This window comes from Seriola dumerili, unplaced genomic scaffold, assembly GCF_002260705.1.
Source record: "Seriola dumerili isolate Sdu_G_001 unplaced genomic scaffold, Sdu_1.0 BDQW01000149.1, whole genome shotgun sequence".
NCBI lineage: Eukaryota > Metazoa > Chordata > Actinopteri > Carangiformes > Carangidae > Seriola > Seriola dumerili.
In genome coordinates, this window is record NW_019174404.1 from 18871858 (window position 1) to 18891045 (window position 19188).

At 38.9% G+C, this 19188-nt stretch overlaps 1 protein-coding gene across 4 annotated transcripts in view; it reads left to right on the top strand.

Annotated features, from left to right (window-relative positions):
* Positions 1 to 19188, top strand: part of clip4 (CAP-Gly domain containing linker protein family member 4) — a 174287-nt gene that overhangs the window by 17644 nt on the left and 137455 nt on the right. For all 4 annotated transcript variants that reach the window (XM_022751151.1, XM_022751153.1, XM_022751152.1 and 1 more), the window contains exons 8-14: positions 3099 to 3234; positions 3524 to 3655; positions 9625 to 9816; positions 9943 to 10077; positions 13713 to 13836; positions 18696 to 18760; positions 18883 to 18961. In XM_022751151.1, the coding sequence (XP_022606872.1) occupies positions 3099 to 3234; positions 3524 to 3655; positions 9625 to 9816; positions 9943 to 10077; positions 13713 to 13836; positions 18696 to 18760; positions 18883 to 18961 (863 nt within the window). The remainder of the gene's footprint in view (positions 1 to 3098; positions 3235 to 3523; positions 3656 to 9624; positions 9817 to 9942; positions 10078 to 13712; positions 13837 to 18695; positions 18761 to 18882; positions 18962 to 19188) is intronic.

Here is a 19188-nt window from a genome sequence, read left to right on the forward strand (position 1 = left end):
TGCACTATTGCCCTCATACCTGTAGCCACATCACATCAGTGTTATGCAGCTGTACAGTGGTTTATCCTCAACAAAGACAGAAGCTTTGGTAATTTTTTTTTTTTTTTTTTACAATTATTTCAGCCCTCAACAAAGAAAAAATAGTTCCCAGTTGCTAGGCAACACAATTTGGCATCCTTCCAGGATTCAGGGCTATGTCCATCAGTTCATTGTGGCATATCATGAGCATTTATCTAAACATGTTCAAGTTCATCCAACTCCAAAAATATTATAAGTTTAAAATACTTGTTTGCTTCCTCTTTGCCTTTGGGTCATCCTCTTCTCCTAGACTTATTTATTCATCAAATCTCACACAGTGTGTGTGAAATGTGTGAACTAAACTGTGTTGGCTGATTCTTTGTAGCAGTGAAAATGTGTAATGAGCTTGAGTGTTTGTAAATTGATAAATCAAGTGTAAACAAAGTGATTCCTTGGTATGTAGTCATATACAGCACGGTAATTATAAGCATTTATTCAAAAGTTCTTGACCTGTCACAATGTAATCACACATATGATTTAAAATGTACTTTGAAGCAGTGTACTGTTATGGCTGCATGAAATACTGTAGCTGCCAGCATGTTTTCTGGCAAGTTTTTTTTCCCATCAGAGCAACTTTCTTTTCAGTACATTAAACATGCTCTCATTTATTCATTTAAGCAGACAACTTGAGTATTTTACTTTAGTATTTAGTATAGCTGCCCGACCTAACCACCCAACTTCAGTTTAGTGGTCTAAGCCCTGTGTAATCCTTTTGACATGAAGCAGGCTTTGAAAGCAGTAGAGATTTGGCCCCATAGGTCAAATAAAATTCATAATTTTCTGACTATGTCCATGGCATAGTTCAGCCTCACTGCCCCTGCTCCAAAATTAAATGAAAACCACAGAAATTTCTGCTTTCTCTGTAGTTTGTGCTTAAATTTTGCAACAGCAGCCTTTTTCTAATGATTGATGTGTGCCTTTAGTCATCAGTCTGACAGCATGGGCCCAGTCCACCCTGAATCTAGCTAGTGATCCAATAAAGCAGGTGAAAGAGACATCCACTGTTGTGCCATTGGTACAAAACTACCAGACTCGTCTCTGGCAGTCATTGGTGCTTCAGCATCACAAATACTCAAATCTCGGTAAAGTAACTGTCATTTTATGAATGTGCTCTCATTGCCACAAGCTCACCAAAAAAGATTTGTAATCATTGTAAAAGAACTCACAAATGACTCTTATTAGATCAGGAAGTTTCTTTTTTTTTTACTCTTAGGCTAAACAGTTTATTTAACTGGAATTTTATTTAATTTAAGGCCATAAAAGCTAACATGGTAAAATGTTTGGTTTTATCCACCTTTTTATGCTTGTAAGGAAGTGTGAGTTGTGAATTTGACAACAACTGATCCAGGGATTCTTCCCCGGCTCAGGGATGCTTGTCTGAATTTGCTCCACGTCCGTCAAGGTGAGCTTGTCAGATTTACCATGCAAGAGCTCAACATCTAGCTTGCAGACAAATCAATGGCCATCAGTGAGGTTAGAGGAAGGTTTGTTTAAAAAAAAATCATGCAGCTGTTGTTGGTGCACAGTGGTAGAGGAGGACTAATGCTTGTCATTAGTTTTCCATCAGCCAAACTGCTAAGACTTGCACAGCAGTTCACTACACACAATACCGTGAAAGAAATGCCATGAGATAACTTCTGTTATGATTTGGTGCTATATGCATAAAATTGACTTGACCTGGTGGAAATTGTCGAGGATAAAATGAGATCACCAAGCATCAAAGCTACAGTAAAAGAATCTTCCTAATCTGCCTTTCACATTGCTCTAAACTCTAATTTTAAAGAAGTGCAGCACACTATAAAATACATGTTTGACACACAGATGACAGACAAATTAGAGGAAAGACCAACATTAAGTGTCTCAGTAAGGTGCCGGGTCACCACAAGGGAACAGAACAGCTTTAGTGTTCCTTGGCATTGATTCTCCATGTCTCTGATCTCTACAGGAGTGATGAACACTATTCTTCCAAAAGATATTCCCACACTTTTGCTGATCGTGGCGGAGAGCGCTGTCTATTAGATCTGGTGGCTGTGAAGTCCATAGCATATGACTCACATCATTTTCATACTCATCAAACCATTCAATTACCCCTCGTTCGCCATGAACAGGGGCATTGTCATCCTGTTTTTATCCGGGTTTGTCAGGTTTTTCCTTTATTTTGTCACTCGTCTTATGTGGATCATTATACTTTCTATCATGACCAGCTTGGCCACGAAAAAGACACATTTATGAGTCTCTGGTCCATGATAATGTTGTGTATGACACATCCATCTGGACTTTGTAACAATCTGGCAATAGTAACGTAGACCCAGAATGCACACTTGTTCCAGATGTCTTTTCTGCCATAATGAGGTATACACCATCAGCTTTTGTTCAGAGTTTGTTTCATGGATAACACAGTAAGGTCAGCTGTTCAACTGAAAACCAGTAGCCACCTTCTGTAGTCCCTATTCTTGCCATGTAATCAGGGCCCTTAAAACCTTCATACACCCAGGTAATTGTTTTGTTTCATGTGGCTGTAGTCTGCAGTGTGTCCCTCTGTGTGGCCAGCCAAAATGCACACACGTACAGTAGATGCAGAGATAGAGACACGTATAGATGATAAGAAAACACTAATCCTCCACAGCTGGACATTTGCTCTGAAAGAAAGAGCCATTAATAGATTTTCGTGCTGCACAGAGAACAGAATTGCAGTGTGCCAAGTTGTAGAGATTGGCTAATCAAAACTCTTATTATTTATCTTCCCTGCACTTTCTGGCACAGTGTAATGCTTTCATCTCTATTTTTCTTTTAATTGTTGGTCTCTTCTGCAGCTTTAGTGAACATAGACGCATCAAGATGTTGTTGTGTTTCTGATAGAGGTTCTGCCCTTGATATCATATGTAGCATTACCAATGAAGATACGACACTGCTCAGTACAGTGGCCAGTTGTTTTGCTGCATGTGCTGATTTTTGTGTTGATTTGTTTTTGCACACTGTTTATATTAGTTTTGACTTTGTACATATTTGTGTGTAAACAGGTTGGAACCCTACGATTCTGTGGCAGCACTGAGTTCTCGGGAGGCCTCTGGGCTGGAGTGGAGCTGGACAAACCAGAGGGGAAGAACGATGGCTCGGTGGCAGGCGTTCAATATTTCACCTGCAGAATCAAACATGGTAGGTCAACCCACAACACACTGATTCACCCACCTACTCCTTCAATTACTTCTAACACTATTGACTTTATATGATTTAATTGGCCCCAGTCAGATATTCAATAGTATCTTATCTTACACCACAAAATTAGATTTGTCCTTTTTCTAGTTGTTAGCATATGTAATGTGTCTTTTGCTGTTGTACCTATTTGCCTTGTCTTTATTATATCTCTGCACACTATATATTGAATCACACTTAATCCCCTGACTTTTTTATTATTCAATCCTTTTCTTTTTCTGTTTTTTCATAGGAATATTTGCTCCTCTTTCCAAGATAAGCAAACCTCTGGAAAGACATAAAATGAGCTCCACAAAAACGTCTACACCCATACGCCCCCCTCGTCGCATAGACCTGTCCCGCATCACCTCCAAGATAAACACAGGTAAAGAACAAGTGGCAAACAGGTCATAACTCTTCTGAATGTTACTGCTTAATCTGTTTGCTATTCTGTCAAGATGTAAAAAAGGGTACATCTGATACATCACAAAAGAATTGCAATAACTGTTTGTTGACAGAAAGAGAGCTACTGCAGGTTGAGCACGGCTCCATTCACCTCTATTCTCATGATTCAAGCTGTGTTCAGGTCCTGCGAGGTTCACTAAACATTTCAGGTCAGCATGAAGCTCACAAAGAATCTGTAAGAATGAGGAACAGTGGGTTTGCCTGAGGAGTTCTGGCACAAATGACTTTAAATAAGAAAAGATTTAAACGATCAAATCATAACAGGAAGTACAGAGGCAGTGAGACTGAACAGCCTGTAGGGCCCTGAGGGCGAAGAAATGTGTGAACTTTTGTGAGCACACGTGAAAAAGATTTCTCATGGGTCAGTGTCACAGTTAATCTCATGCACAGTCCTCTGGAGGAGAACATGGATACATTATTGGAGACCACACATCATATAAAAAGGAAAAGAATGTACCAACCTTGAACAAACGAGACACTTTGGAGAAACATTATTCCCATGAATTGCTTCCTAATATTGCCTCTTAGTTAAAGAAATAATTCAAGTGCACTCACTTCGAGGAGCTTTGGGTCATAAGCTTAGAGTAGCAGCATCAATAGAAACAGTGACTTGTGCTTGTCCATCTTGTCATTACTTGGGGGATGATGTGCTGAAAATGAGAGAAAGTGTTGGTGGAAATACGTATCCCCCCGTTCTCCAATAACTGCATTACAACAATGTCCACGTCCTGTATGATTTTCTGGTGACCACAGATTCCCCCTGTCCCTTAACTATATAATAATGTCGTCATCTTATACAGTAAAATATATTATTAGCAAAAGAGCAAAAGGCTGTTAAATTTTTTCAAAGTGGAGGTACTACATTATCCCCTTGCACTGTCAGAATATATTGTACCTTGGACTGATTGTAAACATTTATTTGAAGTACTTCACAGTTTGAAGTTTGGGGGATTCAAGGGGAGACAAACCTGAAAGCAATGCAGGAAAACAATTGTGGAACACTCTCAGAAATCGCATCCTCTAAATATCTCCCTCCAAATGTAATTTGTACTCTGTACATTGTGATCGCTCAGACTAAATTTTTGATCCCTGCTGGTGAAACCAGATGAGTGCAGGTTGATACCACCAGCTGCTGGATTACTTCGCCAAGCTGAAGAGGTGACTTTTGTTTTAAGAGACAGTTTACACATATTGACTAATAATTTAGATGAGTGGGTGTGTAGTGATAACAGTGATATTCAGTAATATGCGTGGAAATCGAGGCAGTGCTCTGTATCTTCGAATTATTCAGTTAAATTAAACAGCATGTCCAGTGTTCATCTCTTTGGGGTGATTTAAATAAAAATTAGTTTTATTTATGTAGCGCTGAATCATAACAGAAGTTATCTTAGGGCACTTTTCATATATAGCAGAGAGACGAATATATAATAATAATAATAATAATGAAATGACAATTATAGAACAGGTAATAAGACTAATAATAAGACTAACAATAGAAATAATAACACTAATAATAAAACTAATAATTGGACCAATCAGTGGGTGTTTTCAGCAGGATCGTGGGGGCAGTAGATGGTTTGCAGTCACAGATCCAGACTCTACAGACATACCTGCAGAATGTGACGGGGGGGGACGAGCAAGCAACTACTACAGGACTACAGTAAACTACAGGAGACAGAAGAGTCTAAGTTAGTATTGTGTATTAATGGGATAGGAATGCATACAGATGGATAGGGAGAGAAGGAGAGAGGAGCTTGGTGCATCATGGGAAATCCCACAGCAATCTCGGTCTATAGCAACCTAGGGAATGGTTCAGGTAAGTCTGCGCCAGCCCTACCTATAAGCTTGATTTTAAAAAAACAAAACAAAGTTTTAAGGCTGCTCTTTCATGTGGAGTCTGTCTGCAACAAAATCTTAAAAGTGCTTTTCTATAGTTGTTGTCTCTAATACTATTGATCTGGCAGTGCATCGACTGTGATACTACTATGTAACAGTAAAATAGTATCACAAGTATCAAATCTTTTACATCTGTTGATGTGTGTTTGACTTGATAAAAACAAATCTGTAAAAAAAAAAAAAAGATGCTGTATTAGTAGCGGTTGCTGTTGGACCACCCTCATTCTAGATACCAAAATGGATGCCCATGCAGACAGTTTTCATGATGACACAGTGGGCTTTTAGCCAACTGTGGAGGGAGTGAGTCCGTCCAGTGTCCAGATGAGGTTATCAGCTGAGTCACAGTTCCAGCTGATGGCCTCTTTTGTGCCAAAAAGAAGCTTTCTCAACTTTCCTAGCCTGCATGAGCCATGGCAGGATTTATTGCATCTGGGCTTTCATATTAATCTTCTTCGAATGCTTTGAAAAGTGGATTCTGAATCAGTGCCAGAACACAATGCATAAATTAGACTGCTGACAAGACCTTGCTCTGACAGTCCTTGGATACCCACATCCTCAACCCCCGACTAATGTCGTCTCATAATACAGTCCAGTCACCTCAGAACATTGTAGAAACCTTGCCTTGGTAGGTTTTTGTAGTTCTTCCATCCTCTAGGGGTTATAGCTGTATTGTGGTGATGTAATATTCAAAGGTATTGAAGGCCAATTGATCTGGACGTGACTGGAATAGCGGACCTCATAGTAGCCTATGGAATCCGGTGATTGATAGTCCAATTAAGTAAGGTTTAATAACTAGGGCATAGACAGGCTGAATAGCCTGGCAGTCATTCATCACAAGGTGTGTGTATGTGTAGCATGCAATGCATGTGAGGGCGTGTGTGTTGGCACCTCCATACAACCAAGAACCAAACTAATTTATGACTAAACACTTTTCATGGCCTTTGTCAGCCATTTACTGCCCAAAATCTTAGAGCCACCTGCGTGTTGGCGTCCCCTCGGAACGGCAGTGCAGACAGCTCGCTTGTGTGTATCTATAGATTGGATGGGTCATTGTGGGACTGTCTGGCTAACCAGGAGAGACAGACACAGCAGAATGCAAGGCTGGACCCTATCTCAGGCCTCAAAGGGCGGTGGGAACATACACAACGCTCACAAAACACCACTGCTTGATTCATAAAGCCTCAGTCTGTGCTGCAGTCCGTCACTTGAGGTGAGCGTCAGTATGTGGAAGGGATAGATAGAGCCAGGAGGTCCCTGCAAGCTAAAGGTCAAGTGACAAGAAATGTTTGGTATGCTGAGTTGGAATGTAGTCTCCTGTTTGGAGTTCAAAGGAGAGACACAACTCTGCCTCTGAGGGGAACATTTCCCAGCTGCCTCTAAATGTGAACTGAAATGGCAATCAATAAATACCAAGCTGATTTGAGATTTTTCTACTGCATTTTCAAAGCGCAATATAAAGTTTAAACCAAGGTGACATAATTATGAGTTGGACATAATGTGAGAGACAGTTTATGTGGCAGATGTGTGTATGAATTGAATCCTCTTTAGAGCCGATTACTTTTCCTTAAATCTGTTTAGATACACGGATATTGATTTATTGCCAATTAAAGAGCTGACTCTAAAAGGCTTTTGTCAATTTCATTGTAGGTTTAATTTAAGTCCAGAAACAATATATGAAGCTTGAACTTTGGTGCCATAAACTAGTTAAAAAACATTATGTTTACTTCTGCAAGAAATGTCATTTCTCATTGTGTGCCAAGATTTCTTTTGAAGTTTTTTGGCTTTTGAATTTAGTGCAATCGGGGCTTTTGTGTGGGTTTAACTGCTTGTCTCAGCATATTAAAGTGTTTTTATTGTTTGTTGGAGTGAAATACGGTCTTAATTCAATCAAGAAAAAATGCCTTTCAATAATTCTTGTTTCATTGCTGCTCAACATTGTAATGCTGTCCTTTCTTTGCATTTTTCACTCTCCTGCTCTTCTCTTTTTATCTTTTCAGTGTCGCTTTTCATGACTCTGACTCTGCTTTTAATTCTGCCACTGAACTGTGTCTTCTTGGTTTCTCTCGTTTGTAATTCTATTTGATTTCTCCACACTTAATGAACTATTTAAACTGTATTCCCACATATTGGGTTCACGTTCTAAGTTTTGTTGCGTTGGATGGCTACTTTACATGATCATGTTTCTACTTAGATTACATGTCCAGTCTAAATGCTCTTTTGATCATCAGAATGCTCAAGCAGTCCTTCAACAGATACAGCATGACAACTACATAAATTAGACAGATTTATATGTTTCCCGGTTAAACTAATTTCACTTATCAAGCTACAGTCTTAATACAGTTTCCAAAGTGACTTTCAAATTATGCAAACATTACAGAACTGTGATCATGCATCATTTATGCAATCTTCTAATCTGACTAAGATGATTAGTGATCTGTGTGTTTTAAAAAGAAGTCACTGTGTCTCTTTTGTCTGTGTGTCTATCTGTGTGTGTGTGTGTGTGTGTGTGTGTGTGTGTGTATGTGGGTGTGGGAGTAAAGGTTTATCTCCATCTGTCAAAAAACCCATTGATAATCAAAAAAGTCCACCTGGTCCCAATCAGGGCACAAAGGGAGATGCCTCACTGACATTGACAGGTACTGTAGTTATAGCTGAGTGTGCTTCGATGCACTGAGTATCGGAGAGTGTTGTGTGGAATGAGTTTGCACTATTTAATATAATCTCCTGTAATTGTCAAATCCTAGATCCACGCACTCCTAATCACCACCCGTCTCTGATAATTAGTGCACCTTAATACTTGAACCCAACATCATAATCCATCTGTGGGTAGTTCAACAGGAACATCAATGTCTTTTCTCACAAAAATGTGCTCCATTTCACTCTATATCATATTCTGATATACCACTGTGTATCCTGATTTAGAAATGCATTTGAAATTCAAGCATAATTTAGATGGTAAATTAGAGTTTCCATCTATATCTAGATATATAACAGATATGTTTCAGAAGCAAGTGAATATTGAGCACAATCTGAATTCCAGATATTTCCCTGAAAATACTATATGCTTAAAATTATGTTAATTGTGCATGAAGCCAAAACCACACCAGTCCAGTGATCAATTAAGGCAACAAAGGATTGATCAGCTCAAACAGAAATGATAGAATCAGCAGCTATTAGCTATTATTCCTGTGCATTGCCATCTACTCTCATGAGCCCATTAGCTAAGACTTACTACTGAAAACAATTTCCGGAAAATGTTGAGAAGTCTTCAGCCCATCGCTGTCTGGGTTCCAATTTGACTGTAGCTGAATCTTCTCTTCTTAAACCACTTTGGCACAGATTTAATCACTTAGCCTCTAAGAGTTGGGCACTTAATGAACTCATGGCCTGTGAAGGTCTGTGAAAGTTAAAAGCTTAATGAGGTCCTGTGTCCAAATGGCTTTTAAAGAATGAAACTGCCCCCCCCCCTTTATCTCATCCCTCATAGTGGGAGGGGATTAGCATGTTGGCCCTCAGTTGGACCTCAGTAATGGGACAAGCAACTGCAAAAGATTGAGCTCACATGATTTACCTTGTCGTAGAATGATGTGACACAGCTGTTTGGATTTCTGCAGAAATACAGTGGATTGTCTGGATCTGAGTGCTATAGGCACTGTCACATTCAGAAGAATGAAATGGAAAAATGAGTAATTGGCTGAGCTTCATTATTTCAGTGGAATTGTAAAAGTCGCAGATGTAAGCCTGAATGGATGGATGGTGGGTTCAGTATTAAGAGAGGAGGCACACAGTTTGTGCCGTGTGACATTAGACAGCAGAATGAACAACATTCACAACCCCTGTCTTATTGGAGCCTAGATGCAACAGTTTATGCACCTTGTTGAATCATCTAGTATGTAGCTGGCAAAGTGGCTGTATGCTGTTTCACTCACTTGTTCTGAAAGGTTTCCTCCACGCTCCTGTGTTTCACTCATTCCTCTGTTATTCTCACTACAGGTGTTCTCTCCCGCTCCCTCTCCTCTTCTTCCTCTTCATTGGACTCTCGACACGGGCCAGGTGCCCGACCTCGTCCGCTACCAAGGCAACGCCTTCCTGCCAGGCAGAGAAGGGAGCGAGCTTCTCTGAGCCCCAGGACCACACCCTCACCAGCCCTCCATTCTTATTCTGGTACCACTGTGCTAACTGCAGGTCTGTTTTATCTTAACACTGACATAATGAAGATTGCTATCATTTCAGGATTATTATTATTCTAATAGAATCAAATTGAGGGCATTAGTTATCACAGTAGTGAAACACTTTGTCTATCTCTCCCAGGTCTTCGAAGCCGAACCCCCTCAGCTAGTAGCTCTGTGTGTGACAGCCCTGAGGTGCGCCTGGGGGAAAGAGTGCTGGTGGTCGGCCAGAGAACTGGTGTTGTCCAATTTTATGGAAAGACCACCTTTGCTCCAGGTCAGTTTTTAAAATCTGTGAAGATTTGACAGTTGAAATCACACACGTGTTGCATTTAATCTGTTTAGTTTGAATGGCATTTCAATCACACGCCTGAATAATTTCATGCACTTCAACTTTGTTTCTCTAAAACAAATGAATGGATACGTGCATGGAAATGCTCTTAAAAGTCTAATTAGCAATGAATTTCCTAAAAATTACAGGCAATTAAATTGATGTCGGTGTCACTGTGTCTCATTATAGCTATTGCTAAGACTAAAATACCCACAGTAAAAACATAAAATTCCTTCTTTGTCTTTAACAAGCACTGACACTGATTCAGTAGACCACCCACTGAATGGTTTTTATAGTTGACTATATGATTAATTTGACCTCTGTTTACCAGCTTAATACAGTAAATGTTTTTGATGTTAGACTGTTGGGGTTCGGTTAAGAACATGTGAAGCTCAGGATGATCAAGCTGTGCTCTTTGGAAAAGGTTCAGACCTTAGAGTTTAGAAAAAGAAAACTTTGGAAACACATTTTCTAGCTTATCTAAAATATTCTTTAATATCTCTTTAATAAATCATATCTGTCATTACTTTGCTTTGTTCAGGACACACATAAAGAATTATAATTGTTGCAGTTTTCTTTAATGTGTCCTCAAATGTATCCTGGTATTTCTAATTGGGTTGCAAACTGTTGAGCTGGTGCTTTTAAGCCCAATAAATGTATAAAGTGGTGATTGCACAGCTTAGGTAACTTTGTTGTGATTACAAGGTTAAAAAGGTGTCTGATTCTTTTAATACATAAAAATAAAATGACTCAGAGTCAAATCTGTCCAGTAACATTAAGAAAGTCAACATGGTCGACTATCAACTTAATAGCCCAAGAAAAAAGACTTCTGTGGACATATTGTTAAAATTCAAGGTTGAGCTTTTCATTTTTATAGGTGCTGAAAAAGTTCAATCCTGAGAAATGACATGGATGAATGATGGCAGTTCTGTCTCTAAATGCAGAACTTGCCTCTGGTTGCCTGTAGTTGGTACACCACGAAAACTTGAGTTCATGCTCCCTCTGTTCTTTTTGCTGCAAGAAATGTCAGATTCTTTTGCATAAATCTTAATATTTCTGTGCACTATCATTATTGTACAATGCCACATCTGGTGAAAGTTAAAGAAGTTCTATTAAGCTCTGCTCTTTCAACTTGCATTACATACTTGGTCATAAGTTAGAGCAGTGGCAAACCTCGAGTTGGACAGAAAGATACTTGGGAAAAATAAGATACGAGAAATTCTTGCTGAGCAAAAGCCGTTGGAATCCAAACAGAAAACAGCTCACGGTATTTATTAATAGTTAGGCAGTAGTTCTGCCCAGGCATCAGTCATGTGTGAATAAGAACCAACATATCTCACACCACTGAGGATCATGTTTAAAGGGATTTCAGTCTTAAGTTTCCTTTGATACTCTTAAATCAGTGCTAGCAGTGCTTTGTTATCTCAGCCTCAGTGCATTGAGGACTGCGTCTCTATAACAAAAAGCACTTCTTGCTGAGCACCACACAGTAAATGACTTCTTTTTAACATTTTGTCTGAGCTGCTTTATATATAATAGTTACTTCATTTTACAGGGCAGCGGCTGAAAAATAAAGAGCTAAACTGTTATTTATTTAGGAGTGGCAGTGGTGTACGGCAAAATGTTGCTCTTGCCGTTTTATAGACCAAAGACCAACTGACATTGAAAGCTGTCCTGAAACACTTGAAATCAGATTTTTTTTTTTTTTTTTTCAGCATTAATCAAATATAATAATAATAATATGGATAATATGTCCATGGAATATACTTCAGATTTCAAACTGAATGTATATATATGCCATTCATTCATGTTTGTCACAAATCTCAAAATACTTCTTAGCATTCCAAGTATACACATATAGAAAAGACAAACCAATGAAAAAGAACTATGAATAGGGGCATCGTGAAGCGTAGTGGTCTAAGCAGGCGCCCCATGGGTAGAGGCTACAGTCCTCGCTGCAGTTGGCCCCGGTTCGAGTCCTGCATCGGACGGCCTTTGCTGCATGTCATTCCCCCTCTCTGCCTCCCCATTTCCTGTCTCTCTCTACTGCGCTATCAATAAAGGCATAAAAAGCCCAAAAAAATATACTTGAAAAAAAAAGAAAAAGAACTATGAATAGATAGTTATCGTTTCTCTCCAACAAGATGATTGATTTGTAAAAATAAAATCATACAGTGGCCCCGAGAGCTCAATGCACTGCAACTTAAGAAAACACATGCAAATAGACAAAACACAAACAAATTCAGAAAACATCTCCGTCAGTGACATCACGTGCTGCAAATACTCACAACAAAACGCAAGTGTTTCCAGGAAACACAAAAAAGTGATGAACCTTGCAGCGTTCGTGTATTTGGTTGTGTATGTGTTGTAATGTGTTGTCAAATTGATGTTTTCTGAATTTGCCTGTGTTTTCTCAAGTTGCCGTGCATTGAGCTCTCAGGGCCACTCTAAAATCAGGCCTATAGGGCATTATGTAGTTAATCGATTCTTTCCCAGTATGCTGTAAATTATTCCAATTTATGACAAATGCTGTTATCTTCTCCATTTTATAAATGTCCATTGTAATTTCCATCCATGTATTTAAAGTTGGGCTCTCCACTGATAACTATTTGCTGGTGATATTCTATTTTTACCAGCCACCAGCAGTGTATTCATTAAATATTTATTTCTTGTCAACCATTCTTGTGGTATATATCCAGAATATATAATCTTTATTTCTGGAGGGATTTCACATTTATATATGGCTCATAGGGCATTGCATACCCTTCTCAGTGTCTGATGACAGGGCAGTACCTGGAAAATATGGTAGTGGGTTGCATTTAGTTTCTTCAGCAAACAGGAAGGTTTTTTTTTATCATAGTGGGATATCTGAGAGGGTGGAATAAAAAACCTCATCAGGTTCTTCCAACCATTTCTGTGAGCTGATACACTTTCATTGGTACTTACATATTATTGTACATTTTTCATCAGATATAATTATTCCCACATCCCTCTCCCATTTTGTTTCAGTGTATAAGGTCAAATGAGTTTCAAGATTTGACAGACCCTTATGTTTGCATGAAATGATTCTGGGGTATATAATAGGTATTTGTCTTTTAAGCATTTCAATTTTATTACACTACACAGAACAGTTATTCCTTTAGCTGTCCAGTCCTGAAATCTAGTGTTCAACTTTATATTCTTTTATAATAATTATATTTCTATTACAATTTTCCATGCTTTTATCTTGCTGTATATACGTTTACAAGATTTGACCCCAATCATTAAATTGCTTTTGGTTGATGTCTATTGGCAGAGTTTGGAATAAATATAACAGTCTGGACAATATGTTCATTTTAATGGATTTAATTCTTGAGCTGAGACTAAAGAAAGGAATTAAAATCAGGGTTTTAATGTTATCACCACCATTTACAAGACTGATAACTTTCCATGTAGAGAGGCTGCAAGTAACATAAGTTTTGGCAGCCATATTTTCTGCAAACAGCTGATTGTTCTTCTGTGTACAGTTTGACTAGTGTATCCAGCAGACATGTGATTTTTACAACTGATGGCATTAAATGGCTGCCTTCTTGTGTGTGCAGGGCTGTGGTTGGGCATTGAACTGGACAAGCCAAGTGGTAAGAATGATGGATCAGTGGGAGGAGTGAGGTACTTCAACTGCCCACCGAAACACGGCGTCTTTGCTCCTCCGTCTCGTGTTCAGAGGTGAGTACAGGCCCTTTAAGGTAGCTTATATTTTCCACTAATGATTAATGGTCCTGTTTGATTTTTGCTGGTGGTCATCACAGAAGCAAAAACATATTTGTCTAACAAATTCTTTAGAGTAAAGTTTAGGGCAGATTTTTGAAGAATTTGCCAAATGCCCTAAAAACCCTGAGGTTGTATTTCATTGCCCTAATCAATACATGTGATGGTGCTAATTAGCTCCTTTGACAGTGTCATTTGTGTGAGTGTTGACACATTTGATTTTGCCCTCTGTGCATTAAACAGCTCTCCTCTGTACTGGTGATTAACAACAGTCACAGTTGTCCAACGTGAAGCCCGGGGCCATCGACCCCGTGACTTCTCAGTTTAATGTGGCACCTAGTAATGATCCAGGCACCATCATCCCTGCTTTTAAGTATGGATTATGGATAATGAATATGCATGTCATTTGTTTAGGTTGGAGATGAGAGGTTATACTCTCACAGCAGGGCCTGGAATATGAGTGAATACCTTAGACTGCTGCATGCATTTGCCATTTAAGTGCATTGTCGTGTTTTTTTTGATACAGATATACTGATGTGTCCCACTGTGTGATATGCATGTGGTTAACTTCATATTATACTGTAATGTATCCAAGGAAGACAGGATATAACGTGCAGTTCATGAGTGCCTATTGGTCACATTTCCAAGAATTTCTAATACTGTGATTTACTTTTCTCTGTGTTAGGTAATATTTAACTGAGGTTTCCTTGTGTTCTTACTGTCAACTAGAAAAGTTGTGGTGAAAATGTTCAATGGATTCAGATATATCCATAAAAGAATAGGCAGCTAAAGGCTTGTCTACACAGAAGGTGTTTCAGATGTTTTTCTTAGTTGTCTGTCTCAAGTGTGTCTGACAGAACAGACTGTGTTGGGCTCTGAGCACTGGCAAAGTGCAGGTGACCTGCACCTGAACACGTCCTGTGTAGACAAACTCGGAGAACTGAAGCTGCTGCCCTGCTAACCTGCTGCTTTCATTATGCTGTCAGTGTAGACGCGTCTAAATTGGTGTCAAACCACAGTGGCATCATTCAAAGTATCAGACCACAGATCTGTTGTAAATTTAGTCATAATGTTTCATATGGTCAAAATATTGTCAGTATTTTGTCCATATCGTTGTTGCTGCTACCAGAAAAATGTCTTTACAGACTAATGATGATGAAGTTGAAGTGGATTTTTTAATTCTCTTCCTACATCACATTTCCAGTTGTAGACAAAGTAATATGGCATTGGTCAGCAATTTGATATAGATTTGATCTTCACTTTAAAGTCAGTGGTTTAGTGACAGTTTGTGTTCTTATTATTTTAATAGCTTTTGGATCAGATTAGTTTGATAATATATCACTGTGCGGGTTTTAAAGTATGGAGCAAAGTAGTAGCACAAGTAGAAGGTAAAAGATTGATTTGGTAAACTTGCAACAAATAGTTCAGAAGAATCTCCAAGATGAAGTATCTTCTGTACTTTAATGTAATCATTATTAACACTTGAATAAAATTAGTATGCAGGTTTATTGGTAACTTTAGTTACAATACGAACCCATTTTTAACGATGTTTCATTTTTGATAGATAGATTTTATTTTTCCAGTATGAATGTAAGTAGAAGTGGGCTAATTGGAGCCAATGAGAACGTGATACTGCAGCAGTTTTTTGTGTTTGCAATATGTTGAATGCCTCACATGGAGACTGATCCATTTTAGACTGGCTGAGAGCATCTTTAAAATGGAGCACCCACCAAAGTACACTTGTCTCTTGAGATATCTAATCAGGCTCTCAGAAAGCTCTCAGATGTGTGTAATCTGGTCTGGTCATGTATTCAAGCTACTGTTTCCTAACTAGACATATAATTACAGTAAACATATTAGAACATGGAGGTAAAAAGCGGAAAAAACTTGAAGTATACACATTTTGCTAGGGTGGGTTTTTAAAAGCAGCCATGATTTCTTGTAATGATACTGTTAGTTTGATAAAAGTGATATTTCACAGTGATGTGAAAATATTTTTTCATTTATTTGTTTGAGTACTGTTGAAACACAAAACAGGAAAGTAGTATAAGTGGGAAAACTGTGTGTCGATGTTTCTATATTCACAAACCTGTCATTTGTTTGTGTTTCTGAATTGATTCCTGCTTCAGTGTGTGTGCACATCGTATTGTTGATTCATACAAAAACTGTTCTGCAGTGGGCAATATTGGAGTCCTATTATTATAGAAATGTGAAACAGCCAATGAAATTTCAGTTGGTAGTTTGCCAACTTTCCTTTTTAATCCTTCCCTTCTATTAATCACACTTCTAAAGATTTGGCCCACCATTAGCTGTTGTCATCAAGACTGGTTGTATGTGAAATACAGATGGGTGAAATTTTGAAGGAAAAACTAACAATAACTGTGTAAGTAAACAGCAACACCAACTCCACAGGAGCGATGAAGACCATTCTTCTATGGCAGTGTTTTGATGATTGCAGTAGAAATCCAAAATTTCCCATCAGTGTTCAACTGGATTGAGATCTGGAGACTCAATTGGATATGATTCATTTTCATAGTCATCAAACCAACCAGTGACCCCTGTTTCACTGCTCCACTTTTTTTTAGATTGTTCATGAGGAAGACCAACTCGAGCTGTCGCTTCATAGTTAGATGCTCCTCAACACTAATAGTAAACTGTAAAATCAATGTACTCATAGAGTTGACATCTACAGACTTGTTAACTGTTATAAAACAGTCTCTATTTATCTAATACATGCCTCACAGTGATTCATTATAGAAACAACATCATACATTTCACATACACATCAACCAGCAGTGTCCTAACTATTGTGTGGCAATTTCACAAAATGCCTTTAGCAGTCTTGAGACAAAACTATTACTGTTGAATTAGTAGAATAGCAACATGGGGCCATCTTTTCACATTCTCTTATAAGCATGAATTGTTCTTTTGGTACCAAATATGCATTTTATGTTTAATTCTAGATTCAGATGAAATGATGATTCATGGTTTCATGGTACCATGAAACTGTGTACTCAACATAACTTTAGCTGTTACTGAAGAGTTAAACTATCTTTTCCACTGCACTCCTCTGTTTATTTTTGGTGGTGGTGGTGGTACAGAGGTTAGCACTGTCACCTGACAGCAAGGTCTGGCTTCAAACCTGCCGGCCGGGTGGGGTCTTTCTGTACCCAGGTTTTCTCCGGGTGCAGTTTTACAGCTTCCACCCACAATCCTAAAACAGGCACGTTAGGTTAACTGGTGACTCTAAATGGCTCATAGGTGTAAATGTGAGCGTGAGTGGTTATCTCTCTGTGTCAGCCCTGTGATAGACTGGCGACCTGACCAAGGTGTACCCCACTCTCGACCAATGTCAGCTGGGATTGACTCCAGCCCCTGCGACCCTAAAGGGATAAATTGGTGGAATGATTGAATGAGTTCTGTTTTATGTCTTTTTGCCCTATAGGAACCATTCCCTCTCATATTAGCCTGTTGAAGCCTTATTATGTCAGCACGTCACATTGCGCTTACACACTGCACAAAGTGTTGGCTCGACAGATGCATCATGTGCCAAGCTGGTTACTTATGGAGACCCCGGGCATCTGGAAACTTTGCCTGACATACATATTGACAAGCCACTAAGTTATTCACCGTGAGACATTGTTTTGTTTTTACTTCAAACTTTCTGCAAATGGATAAAAACTGTTGACATTTTTTATTGGATTATTCATTAATACCACAATGCCTTGAGAAAGATGTAATAACTGAATGAAAGTCATTACAGTTTAAAAAGCAGTTGTCATCATAATGCTTTCATTGTAAATGAGAATGAGGTTGTCCACATTTGAGGGATTGCTGGTTAAATTAACACATTCCACTGTTTGTACTGAGGTATAATTAGTCTCCTCTCCTTCCTTTACCACTTGTGCTTCATCTCAACTTAGAGCCACCACTCGGGGAAGTTTTCTCTTCCCATCTCTTCATCGCTTTCACTATTTTCCTGCTGTTGCTGTTATTAACCAACTGTTTACATCCTCCATGAGATAAAAGCTGCATTTTGCAAAGTAATCACCTGTTTTTTTTCCCCCCATCCCTCATTCACATTCTTTTCCTCTTTTCTTTTTGTCATGATTAACCCTGTGTGCTCACATGAATTTCCTCTCTAATGGAGAATCTCACATTCTTTCCATCCAGCACAGCAACTTGTTTCTCTTTCTCTTTTCTTCTCCTGTCAGCAGCTATCACAACCCATTAGGAAAACAAACAGCCCTCCACCGCACCCACATCCACATATACACACATACAAACATACTCACACAAACACACATAAAGAGAGACTTTTTAGTTTCTCTACTCCTCCACTGACATCCCTTAGAAAACGAGGCAACACTTTTTTCCTCTACTGCTCATTTCTCAACATTGGCACTCTCCCTCTTAAAGGCTTTCAGAGCTATGACGTTGTTATAGTCACTTAGTGGCTTACGGACATCGATAAGCAGGACAGATGTTTTGCAAACACAAGACAGTATCTTTTTTGCTTGCTGCCGTTTTTAGAGACACGGCCATCATCAGATGAAGCCCAGTCAACTCTCATCTGAACTCTAGATGTTACAGACATGTGGTATTTAATAAATTGTCAATATATTCTAATATATTTTGCTCCACATAAATTCCCTGTGGATTATATGACTAAGATAAACTGTAAGTGGTCTGGGGTCACTGTCACTGGAGGTTTTACACAGTGGGTTGTCTGTTGTTGAAAACTGAATGACGATATTTAAGTGTTTCCAAATGTTTATAGGGTTATACATAGATGTTTTTCTTCTCGTTGCTCACAGGATCCATGGATCGGTCGATTGCCTTTCAGAGCTCTCTTCCTCACGCCTCAGTCATCCTTTCAGTGGTGAGAGTTCTGCCTTCATTGCAAGTGTTTGTATTTGCATTTATTATTTTGTGAGTGCCTGTGAAGTCATTTTTATGCAAAAATCTGTATGAGAATACTTGACTCTTGTGATTGCTGTGTAGGGACAATCCGTCGCAGTTTCAGCACATCATCGGCCATCGCCACCCCAAAGGAGACGAGCAGAAGAAGTCCTGTTACCAGGTGTGTCTCTTTTCTACACAGGCCTCACTTTTCTCCCTCCCTGAGCTTTTCAGCTTTATCCTAATCCCCTGCAGCAGTGGCAGAATCAATACTGATAAGAGGTAGTGGTATTAGTCAGCAAAAGGCTCCTTTTTTAAATAGCCAATGCATGATTGTGGTTATAATGAGAGAGAACAGGGAATTGAAGATCAATCCCTCAAACACAGAGCTCCCATGAATCTCCCACT